The sequence below is a fragment of the Protomyctophum bolini genome (assembly GCF_963924005.1).
Source record: "Protomyctophum bolini genome assembly, chromosome: 8".
Taxonomy (NCBI): domain Eukaryota; kingdom Metazoa; phylum Chordata; class Actinopteri; order Myctophiformes; family Myctophidae; genus Protomyctophum; species Protomyctophum bolini.
The window spans coordinates 21,413,039-21,425,730 of record NC_137869.1 but is presented as its reverse complement, the minus strand read 5'-3'; the positions used below and the strand labels follow the sequence as shown (position 1 = coordinate 21,425,730).

Genomic DNA, 12,692 nt, shown 5'->3' with positions numbered 1-12,692 from the left:
TTCAAACTTCATATTCCACCACTTTTGTATGTGGCTGGTTTATTTAATTATTTGTTGGGAAGTAACACAGGTGGTGGAAAAACAACCATGCTGTTTTCGTGCTCAGACGCACCCACCCAGCCACACTTCTTTGCCACAGTCCACGGGTCTGTGTGTACGAACATGTTGGTGACCCCTGGTTCCACACAAGTAGGCTTATGAGCTATGCACTTTTAAACAAATTTTCAATGCAAATAGACTGATGTGGCCTATTTTGAAATGGTGGGTCTTAAGAAAACTGTATAAACTAACGGGCCTTAAACTGTGTATAACATAACAGACATGAGTTCATGGCACTATTAGGCCTACTATGACATCTCTTCAGTGGCAACCCCACCTCATCTATCCATTTATCATCTAGGTAGGCCGTCCGTCTGTCTGCCCATCCATCCAGGGGGTCAGAAGCTGAGGTGTGGACTCCATGGGACCAGACAGTTGGGGGTTGGAAAAAGGAGAAGAGCAATGTCCCGCTGAAAACTATGGTAACATACTTTTTGTTTTCCATAATCTGAGCCAGTTTAAGAAGTGCAAGAAGAAGTTGAACATAGAAGAGGCCCCAGAATGGAGCCTTGCAGAACTCTGCATGTCATTTTTGTCTGTTCAGATACAAGTAGTCCTGGTCGTTTATACATAGGATTAAAACCAGAATGTCCTTTACAGTTTTCCAGTCTAGATATGTTGTGGACGTGTCCAACTGTCCATGCAGCACTGAGATCTAACCTACTCATGTAACGTTAGTTAAAACACTAGTGTTGGCTTTTTCTTTTTCTGCTGACAATGTCAAAATATCAACAATAATTGTGCACTGAGATCTAGTACTGGACGGTGTGACCTTCAGACTTAAAAAAATTGGTGGCCGATGAGGGGCATATCATGTATGCAGTGGTGGACAACAATTGTGTTAACTTTAATCCCTATATAATTTGTACGACGAATGGCAAAAATAGATTATGTACAAGCTCACAGCAGTTTGTATAAATTTTCACTATTTTTGAAACTTTCTCAAAAATGTTGAAGTGAAGCAATTTATGGTCTTTGATCTTTGGTCTCCAGCCCCCCCTGGGAAACACTGCTACTGCATTGACAGTTAACTGTTTTCACTCATTCTTGCTCATTGCTCAATTTCTTGACCTTTTTCTTTTTTTTACCCCATCTTAGCTTTAATGTTGGAGAATGGGATGTTTGAAAACCATGTCATGTAGCCACACGGCACCCTGAAATTATCCCCAGGCTAGCTAGGCTAGGTCATTTAGTTTCCCCCTCCTGAGTCTGGGTTTTAGAAGAAACAAGGGAACTGGTGTGCTATGATCAAACCAAGAATAGCATATATGAAGACGTCAGCACTCACACATAGGCTATGAAGTAACACTTCTGATTAGGAGCAGCAGCCCTTGTCCTTCCTCACCCTTTCTGAGACACGTGATGTGGAAAATTTGCATGTCTCGCCCCAAAGTCTGAACTTGCTAGGTTCAGGACTTTTAACAGTTAATCAGTCAAAATTCATAGGGCTTACGTATTAATCCTTATCTACTACACTAACTACAGTATATAAAGTTCAAGTTGTAGCCGGTCACACAGGACTCGAGGGCCTCCAATATCTTTTGATGGATGTAACATGAACCTCTTAACCAATTTATTCTAATTTCTGCCTATATTCATTTATCTATCACACAAATTACTTGTAAATGAAAATTGTAGATTTATGAGGGGCTCCTCCATGACCATGCCGTTTCCTGTATTCCACTAAAATTAGTTTTTCACTTCACTACCATTGTCATTATTATATTTTTACGTGACCTTTATTCTTAAAAAGAGATGCAATCTGTGAAAACACATACGTTTGCATCAGAGGAAGTGACAGTTAGCACTCTGAGGATACCACAGACACACGCACGCATGTGACTTACGCGCGCGCACACACACACACACACACACACTCACAGAGACAGACAGACAGACACATGCTGGCTCAGTTACAGGGCAAACATGGATGAGTTAGGTAAGAGCACATATTATCTCTCACACTTTGCATTGCTGTTTGGACATGACAATAGTTAATCAGTGGGTTTAGCATAAATATATAGATACAAACTGAATAATTAAACAAACCTAGTTGAAAGCAGTGGTGAAATGAGGACATTTCACCACCTTTTGATCATGTATAATGTATGTTTAAACGGGGACATTCATGCTCTTAACTCTTATATGAATGCTAGCTGTATTAATGTCACCTTCCCTTTAGAAGCTCTAACTTTCAAAATACCTGATGTATAATCACATTATGACAAAGGAAGCAAGCTGGATTTCAGTGTAATGAAGTGAAAATCTTTAACGTCATTTACAAAATATCCTACAAAATAAATTGCCAAAATCACCTATCCACAAACTTGAGAGTTTGAGATATCTTGTAGATCGGCTATTTTCACTTCTCATGTGTCATTGTTAATGTTGTAGTTATTTCCGTTTTTATTGCATTGTATGCATGTCATGCTTACGCTTTATTTCCTCTATGAAGCTCTTGTGGCGTCTCTGCCCTGGAAAGGTGCTTTACAGATTACGGTACTTGCTAACAGTACTTACTACTGAGCAGTGGTGTAAAGTAACAAAGTACATTTATTTACTCATCTCAGGGGCAAATATAATATATATATATATAATATAACTAACTAGCTAACTATTGATTATTATTCCAAAACATAACCCCTTCAGCCCTATATACATTTTGGTCATTTGAACATCCACAATCTACAAATTCACAATGCCTAGCGACGCATTGTGAGTTTGTAGATCTACTATTTTCTAAAGATCTTTTATACATTTGAAAACTTGTGAAATGGGACCTTCTGCATAATGAGTACTTTTACTTTTGGTACATTTTGATGCCAATAACCTTGTGCTTTTACTTTTGATTACCAGACTTTTACTTGTAACAGAGCATTTCTACATTGCAGCATTGGTACTTTTACTTAAAAATGCAGTACCTATTCCACCACTTTCTTTTTGTATTTAAATTTTTATTCACCGTTTGTAGAATGGATTCAACGAAAGTACAGGTCAATACAAAAACTGCTACGAGGATAAAACCAGAAAAAGCACTAAGACTTTTTACATCAGGATCCTCCAGTACAATTGAGCCTTGTAACCATAGCAGAAGTTTAATTTCTGCAACTTCCTGAACAAACCTCAACCTCAGTCCGAAGCACCTTACATTGTACAGTACTCTGTATGCATAGTGTACTACTGTACAGCACTGTTTCCCAAACAGTGGGTCAGGAGGACCCATTTGTGGGTTACAGACCAATTACTATGGGTCACGACAAAACATTCTTTTCACACTTTTAAATTGTGAAAATAGCAGAAAATTAGACGCGTTGTGAGATTGTAGATCGGCTATTTTCACTACTTTTTTTATTTGTAGAATTTCTTAGATTTGTTTGTAGAAAATGTTTTTGTAGAAAATGTGTAACATTCTTGCAAAAAATATATAATAATAATAACAATCTTTTGAAACATTTCATTTTTTATAAATACGTTTTTGCCTTATTTTGTTAAATGATCAATAATGTTTTTATAATTGATTCAATCGATTAACTATTGCACCCCTACATTTGTGCTGATATTTGTCTGCACACCCATGTATGTATGCTTCTGAGTGTGTTCAAGCATGTACGATGATTTATAATATATGATCATGTGTCACATCGTAGATCAATTGTTGGAGGAGTTGGTCCAATACCAGCATTCACCAGAACTTGAGTCAGTCTCTGAGAAGAGTGGAGAAGCATCCTCATCCAGAGAGGTGAGGACAAAACTACAGATTTTATAGAAAAATGCTTAATAAAAACTTGGTCACAAAAAACTACAGATTTTATTCATTTATTTATTCATTTGTATCAAGACATGGTACCGATATATGGACATTCCAAGCAGAAGACAACCTTTACCCCTCCAACTGTACTTCAAAGGATGAATGGAAAAGAAAAAATGCTTTTACAAGAAGGGATGTATTGACACAGTGTTCTTGATGCTTTGATGATTTAAATAAAAATGGCATGATGTTGATAGTTACACAATCACTATTGCATATTGCATGGATGGACCTCAGCACGTGGTCACTCGCTCCTCACCACACAAATTGTGATTGTCATTCATGTTAATCACTCACTAGTCACTACACAGTATCAAGTTGTCCACTGTCTGATGTTACAGTATGCAATGTACAATTACTCAGCTCTCTCTCATAATCAGTGAAAACAGTATAGGGAAGAAAACTTACTTCAGAGAAAGTGAATATTTCAAGCTAAACATGGATTGTGCAGGTTGTCATAGTAACTGACCAGAAAACATTAACCACAGTGAAGTCTAATCATTTCATCGTACTCAAAGATTTTTTTATGTTGATCCGGTGTGTGTGTGTGTGTGGTGAATACTGTACTTTGATGTATTAGTTTTGTTTTAAAGGTCCAATCGTCAACATTGTTATGAAAACGGATGCTAATCTTTTTTAATGTTTTTTGCGACCGCAGTTAACAATGAAATCGTGCATTTCCCGTCAGGCAGTCAGTCGATCAGTCAGTCACGCCACATACATATATGGTCATGCTTTGTGACGTCATCAAAATTAAGCCCATATATGGATGTCATCAATATTGGCAAGCACCTCTACATCTCACCTCAAACCCTTAGTTCTCCATATATGGAGCTGACCTGTTCTGACATTCCATATGTTGATCCTCCCTTCCTCTTCGATGTCTCCATTTGGACTGATAGATGTCCATTTAAACTCTAGACGGGCCTGCCCCAAAGTTATTAGTGCAGCTGCGTCCTGCAGCTAGAGTTCTCAACAGGCCAGAAAATGAAGGCCCAGCGCTACCTGGGCCCTCATCAAACCCTGTACACTCAAGACACTGCCCCCGCTGCCACCCATACATCTCCATATAAGGAGCTGACCTGTTCTGACATTCCATATGTTGATCTGACCTCATCAAACCCTGTACACTCAAGACACACTCCACATATGGCCAGTACAGAATTCATTCCATATGTTGATCTGACCCCCCATTCCAAAGCACCATTGCTCACCCAGCAGTCTTCTGTCACCCAGGCGTTACTGGTAAACTGGCTACAGAATTATGTAGTGATGCTGTGTGTTGTTTTTCAACAGTTGCTGTTAGCTTCAGGTTATGCTGCACTAGCAGTAGCAGCTAAGGAAGGAGTTCGATCTACATCCCCCAATGTGTACAGGTGAGCCTCAAGTTACATTTCATGTGCTCTGTTCTGTTAAATCCTGTGTAAACTATAAATATTGTACATGCATCATTTTTTATTTAATTAATATACAGTATTTCTGTTCTTTGTGAACAATACTCTGGTGTGCCTATTTTGCGCATGGAAATAGCAGAGGAAATCTACAAGCTCACAACGCATCACAGCTGTAGCGGTCTACTATTTTTTGCATGCATGCAAATATTTCTGCATGTGTGTATCTGGGTATAAAACTATGATGTGTCATCATTAGCATGGTATGAAACATTTGGACTAAACAAACATTCGTTCTGTTAGTGAGCTGCCAGCACCTGTGGAAGCCTCCTTAAACTCCAATAAGGACCTGGATTCCATCCTGGATGACCTTTTGGCCCTGGGACCAGCAGTGAGTACAGAGGATAACACAATGTTTGTCACAGTGGCCCCAAGATGCTTAGCTACACACACAGATCCTCAGCCGATAAATTAGCAATGAATTGACCTTTGAGTTCGGCCGTTCCTCGGGGGTTATAGAGGAAGACCGCATTTGTAACTAAATATTGTAGATATCAATGAAATTGAGAAGGAGTTCCATTTAATGTTCTATTCTCCTTTAAATATTTGGTGTGATGTGGTTTAGTGATGAAAATACCTTAAATGGCTACTTAAGGTATTTGCCAAGCAAAAAAGACAATATACATGTGATATTTTTATTTTGAATATTGCTTCAATTATTTCTTTGTAATTGTGTTTTAGTTCTTTCTTTCTGTATACTGCCTATCTGCTTTCTGCTATCAAGAATGGGGAAGTACTACTTCATTACATGAGCTCTTTGAGATGCACAATAATGTTGTATCAGCAGAGGGCAGCCTTGTCATATTTAAAGTATACTGTGGCGTGGGATATATTCTCCCTGCTGCAGTTTGCTATACTGTGCCAGGTTCAGGTAAATCTTAGAACCCATCGGCAAAAATAAAGGAAAAACAGTGCCTTTGAATTTGACCTGAGCCAACTCAGTCTCGAGAGACCATAGGTTCAGGTTAACCAAAATATATATAGTATACCAAACAGGTAGAGATTCAAAACTATAGCCTACTGTATAAAAACACAAGGTATTTATTTAATATCTTATCTTTTAGACGCCACCGTCTTCCTCAGCCCCACCACCCCTGGCTCCAAAGCTGTCTGTGAAAAAGAAAAGCTATAATGGATTTCAGGACAATGACAGCACTGCAACAGGCGCTAAGGTGACAGGACCGACCCCGAGTAGGAAGACGGATGCTATAGACGATCTTCTGGGAGGGCTGAGCTCTGACTTGGCGAAGATCGGTGTTCGCACCACAGCCAAGGGCCACTGCGCTTCCTGTGGCAAGCTCATTACAGGAAAGGTAATTCAGGGCAGAAACATAATACCGTTGTAAACCTCTTAACCACATGAACCCCAGCATCCCTATTCTGGGCTCGTCATAATTAGGTGAACATTCAGGAAACATGGATGTGAACAAAATATATTTGGAAACACAAATAACAGATTTACAAGCTCACAACACAACAGTCATGTGAGCCTGTTGATCAGCTTTTTGATCAGTGCACACCGCTCCAATGCCGTGTGTGTCCATATGTGACTAGTCCATATGTCCGTTTGGGGTATCAACAGCTGCAATACCGCTGGGTGACCTAAAGTGGCACTGTTGGACAGCCCAAAGGGCCAATAACACAGTACAGTACAGTACAGTACAGTAACTATCACAATAAAAGTATAGTTGCACCACTCAGTTCGCACAGGTGTGATTTCTTTTCACTATTTGACTGACAACGTATAGGGTTTAAGTGGTTAATATGCATCTCCATAATTTATGCAGTCTCCAGGCGGCAAATGTTTGGGATTTCAATTAAATTGCTTACCATAGTAAATATGACATCTCCCATTGCATCTGTTCCTGGACTGTGTTCTCTGCATCACTGCATGTTAGGGGTGCAACGGTTTTCAACCGAAAACCGAACCGTTCGGTTCCACATACACGGTTCAATGCGCTCTAATGAACCGCGCTATTTCGGTTTGCATTAATTCATTTATTACAGCTGCGAAGAATGTATTTCTCGGTCACACACTGGCCTACTTAGAAGTCTAGCACTCTATCGGTCACACACCGTCCTACTAAGAAGTCTAGCACTCTTTCGGTCACAGAAGTGTAGCACTCTGTCGGCCCACCCCCTACATACACACACACACACACACACACACAGAGAGAGACGGCATGATGAGGAGAATCCAGCACTCGTCTTTAAACGTCGTTCTTGGAATAATTATTGATCGTCATACACAGAGACACACACAGCGGAGTAACCTCGCGCCAACAGGCTTCTAAGCACGGTCGTTGTAAGTTTGTTCAGATCTGATTCTGCATCTGCACTCGCTGTTTGAGTGCTAATTAAGAGGGAGAGTGAGAGCATAAACAACCCGCAGCAGGACATTCATTCCGTCAGAAAAGTACCAACAAAATACTCCCATGTCCAATCCATGACTGTAGATAGAAGCCCTTCTTCTAATAATATAAGCATAATATCCTTAAATCCTCATGTAGACTTATTGTAAACTTTTGTAGGCTATTTTTCTGAGACACGACGCATTCACTGTGAATGACTCCCCTCCCAGGAGGCACTCTCCTCTCCTCTTTCCTGCATGTGCTTAATGCCCCGTGTGAGCGCATAGGTGCATTTATTTCGCCTTGAAAATAATGATGAGGCACATTAAAATAGCAATATAAGGTATTTTTCCCCCTTTCAAGTTCAAAATAATGAAAAGGCAGAAATGCCTAATAAAATAATATATGCTAAAAAAAGAGAAGAAAAGAAAATGCTATAAATAAACTTCTTTGAGTGGTGCAAGCCACTGCCTGGCTGGCTGGCTGGGTATGAGCATGAAAACAGCGTGGTTGTTTTTCACCACCTGTGCACAACCTAACACACACGCAGATTATTAACTGTATATATGATGATTTCGTGTGTGCCAGTACAGTGACACTAGTACAGTACAGTACAGTATAGGGTACAGTAGGGCGCGTTCCTGGGGATCACTTCACAAGGGGGTATTTTTTTTTACTGTACCGAAACCGAACCGAAACCGTGGCCCCCATACCGAGGTTCGAACCGAACCGTGGTCTAACTGAACCGTTGCACCCCTACTGCATGTGTAGATGATCACAGCCCTTGGATCGACGTGGCACCCTGAACACTTTGCATGTGCCAAGTGTGAGACAGAGCTGGGCACCGGAGGCTTCTTTGAGAGAGACGGACGAGCCTACTGTGAGAAAGACTACCAAGAGCTGTTCTCTCCTCGCTGTGCCTACTGCAACGGAGCCATCCTGCAGGTGCTAATCCTCCACATTCACCTGAGAGTGTTGAAACATACACACACTTTGACTCTCTCAGACTCACAACAAGATAAATGAACACAGCGTTTTACGCTCCCCTTTTTGTCGGCTTATCTATAAATTATCCTTACAGACATATTCTAGATACTGGGTATTATTTTTGTAATGGGTTTCTGAGGTACTGTCGAAATCGCTGGCTGACTTTTTGAACATCTCTATTTGTTTGCATAATAAAAGATTAGTGATCCTCAGAAGAGGGTACTGAGATAACAGCATTTCATATTTCTGTGGCTGACCCGTCTCTGACTCCCAAACCAGAACATCCTAACTGCACTGGACCAGAACTGGCACCCAGACCACTTCTTCTGTGCTCACTGTGGAGACCGCTTTGGACCTGAAGGTAACAGGTTTTACTCCCAGTCGTCACAAAAAATTATCAATCAGTCAGTCAGTCAGTCAACGGTGTCTCTGTTTTCTTCCTGCCAGGGTTCCTGGAGAAGGACGGCAAGCCATACTGTAACAAGGACTTCTATCGCCTCTTTGCTCCAAAGTGCTCTGGCTGTGGGGAGTCAGTGAGACAGAACTACCTGAACGCAGCCAACGGCACCTGGCATCCAGAGTGCTTCGTCTGTGCTGTGAGTCTTTTACCTCAGACCACACACACGCATGCACGCACGCACACACACACACACACACACACACACACACACAGCTGAAGAAGAAATGAGCGGGACACCCACACTGACACAATGCCGTAAGACTGCTGGGCTCTTTATTTATAATGTCTTGACCACAAGACCGATGGAATTCTGAAACAAGGAAACGAGGAAACCTTGTGGCTGATGAAGCTGTTGGGACACTGAAGTGTTGCAAATGAACACAGGAGTTTGTGTTTGGAGAGTAGGCTGCAAGTCGCTTAAGTTCTCCAAATGTGCTTTCGTTCCCAGCACCTGTCAGAGTTGCCTAGATAGAGCATGAACACTTCCACTTCTCCTCCACTGAAGAGATATCTGTCTCAGTATTATTAATGTTATGCCTCATTTGTACTCTGTCATACGAGTAAGTATAAATCAGGCTTTAGTGAAGATCAGAGAGTTGTCTTCACTATTTCTTCATTTGATCATGATGACACTACTTCTTCATTTGATCATTATGACACTATTTTTTCCTTTGATCATGATGATAGCCAAACAAAGCCCAGATTATCTTTCCTCCAGTATTAAGTAATCCCCTCCTCTCCTTCTCTACTGTATGTGTTGGTTTTGCACTCATTCACCCCAACTTTCTCCCCAGCATTCTATTCAGTTTGATTCTTTTCTGTTCAGTTTAGAAGATATTCCGTGATGAAATGAAGACAGGATTAAAACAATAGATGATATCATATGCCATGCTTTTAAAGCAACCACAAAAAATACAAACAAAATATTTTATAATTAGCACAAAATCAAAGACAAATGTAACAATCATTCTATTTCTTAGCCTATTGCCTGATTTAGTTAGTTTACTTTTCTTTATTTAGTTTATTTACTAATCTACAAGGTCGTCACACACATTCTTGTAGTTGCAAAATCAGTTTTTCCTGTGAGGAAAATCCATTCTCTCTTCCCTCCTCTCTGTTGCCCGACCAGGACTGCCGGAAGCCGTTCACTGACGGCTGCTTCATGGAGATGGACGGCCGGCCCCTCTGCTCCCTGCACTTCCACACCCGCCAAGGCACGCTGTGTGGCAGCTGCGGCGAGCCCATCACGGGCCGCTGCATCTCTGCCCTGGACCGCAAGTTTCACCCCGAGCACTTTGTGTGTGCCTTCTGTCTGCGCCAGCTCAGCCAGGGGGTCTTCAAGGAGGAGAAACAGAAGCCATACTGCTCAGCCTGCCACAGCAGGCTCTTTGAGTGAGATTGGATATATATATATATATATATATATATATGAACCAGTTGGTGGAAGAAGACGTGTCACATACGGATATTTTCTTAGTGCCAATAGCACAATGTAGAAACACTGCTTGCTACAAAAATCCTGCATTCAAAACTTTCAAAACATTGGCATCAAAATATACTAAAGTACCCATTATGCGAGAAGACGTCTTACTCTGACCCGCCCTCACATTCATGTTGGATCTCTGATATATACTTTTTAAAATTGGAAAAAATGTAATATACACTACATATACGCCTGGTTCCATCTCCAAATTCAGTAAAGTATGGCAGCCTTTTCTATCGCATGTTGACCGCCTTACACTCGTACCCCCGACTGAACCTGATTCAGGTTACCTGACCAGCCTGCCTGTCTTGCCTGGATGATGTTTGTGACCATGAGCTGATTTGTATATTGATTGTATTGGAGTTTTGTTTTTTGGTGTGTTGTTATATTCTTGCGTGTGTGTGTTTTTGTATTTTTTTGTTTTTGTTACTCTGTTTCTTTGTTTATAATAAATAAAACTTCAAAAATGTAATTAACAGAACGTTAAGAAAAAAGTACTCATTATGCAGAATGTCCCATTTCACAATTGAATCTCAAAATCTGTCAAACTTTAAAGAAATAGCAGATCTACAACACTTTGTAATATTTACAGTACTTGGGTAAATGTACTTTACTGCAGTGGTTCCCAAACTTTTTCATGCCAGGGACCCCCATTTGAAGAGATATGCCAGGGACCCCCATTTGAAGAGATATGCCAGGGACCCCCATTTGAAGAGATATGCCAGGGACCCCCATTTGAAGAGATATGCCAGGGACCCCCATTTGAAGAGATATGCCAGGGACCCCCATAAGAGAAGAGATTTTTACGGCTCTAGCAGTGATTCTCAACCCGTTTAATTTCAAGGACTCCCAGTTTGACATGCATTAGTCCACGGACCCCCATTTAACAGCATGTCTATCTCTGAGACCCCAATTTATATTGTAAAATCAATGTTAATTTAACTCTGAGAGTGTACAAAATTTGTACACTTGAGTTGCAGACCCATGTGGTCCATTTGGTTCCAAACTATCATTTAGCTGGGGACCCCGTGGAACTCCGTCAAGGACCCCTGGAGGTCCCCGGACCCCACTTTGGGAACCACTGATTTACTGTACCTTCCACCACTTCAACCACTCCTATGTCGTAATTGAGCAGAAGATGTGAGGTGACAGTGCGTGTTAGATTAAAGAGGAACCACAAAGATTGTTGTCATCATATATAGAAATTGTAGTTAAGGGCTTTTGTGTGTGTGTGTGTGTGTGCGTGTGTGTGTGTGTGTGTGTGTGTGTGTGTGTGTGTGTGTGTGTGTGTGTGTGCATGCGTGCGTGCGTGCGTGTGTCAAGATGGTCATATATCATCTTGACCATCCTGGCCATCTTGACTGTCACGGGGCAATCCGTGCCCTATATACAAAGACACATGACACTGCTTTCTATAACATGCAAGGACTATTTTAAAATTGTGTGTTGGAATTTAAATGATCACTGATTGCCAATTGTCTCTCCTGCACTGCTGGTGGCATTTCCCTTGAGTAGGAAGGGGCCAAGTGCTATGCAGGAGAGGGGTGTTTCTTATGCTGTCTTATTATTGTCATCGAGTTTACAGGCTGATTTATACTTTTTTAATTGTAACGCATTATTGAGCATGTTTAGGTTACTTTTATTCAAGTTGTTATTTATGGCAGTATGTATTTGAAAGTATTTATTGAGAATGAATGTTGCTAATTGATTCTGTGTCCTGTGGTAGGATCCACTCCTATTTAAGGGAGGCTGCAGGGACAGACAAGTTAGTTAGTTGGATGTGGGCTTTGACACAGAGAACATCCCTGAGGGAGAGCTGCAGGGCCTTGTGGGATCAAGGTACAGCCTGAAGAGAGCTCTCATCCTGTTTGTTTTGTTAAGGAGTGTTGCCCAAGTATTTATTTATCTTTTTGTCCTTTCTTTATTTTTGTTGCCAGTAATACAGTGTGCTATTGAGACTTATTGTCTGGACCTTTGGTGGAGGAGTTTGGGGAAAATAAAAGCACTACAATCTGACTGTTCTTGGAGCCTTGGCCGTTCGGGCAACTTTACA

General features: G+C 41.0%; 1 protein-coding gene across 3 annotated transcripts; it reads left to right on the top strand.

Moving 5' to 3' along the window:
* The first annotated feature begins 448 nt into the window (after positions 1–448).
* On the top strand, positions 449–11,128 carry lpxn (leupaxin). 3 transcript variants are annotated; one of them, XM_080769424.1, is made up of 9 exons: positions 449–521; positions 3,747–3,838; positions 5,204–5,283; positions 5,602–5,689; positions 6,423–6,671; positions 8,535–8,654; positions 8,976–9,057; positions 9,144–9,292; positions 10,286–11,128. In XM_080769424.1, exons 1-9 carry the CDS (start codon positions 461–463, stop codon positions 10,550–10,552), a joined length of 1,188 nt encoding a protein of 395 aa, XP_080625550.1. In that variant the 5' UTR covers positions 449–460; the 3' UTR covers positions 10,553–11,128. The 3 variants fall into 3 exon arrangements, with proteins under 3 accessions (XP_080625550.1, XP_080625548.1, XP_080625549.1); XM_080769422.1 differs by having other exon boundaries at positions 8,481–8,654; XM_080769423.1 differs by lacking the exon at positions 449–521 and adding an exon at positions 2,000–2,038 and having other exon boundaries at positions 8,481–8,654; positions 10,286–11,127.
* The last annotated feature ends 1,564 nt before the right edge of the window (positions 11,129–12,692 follow it).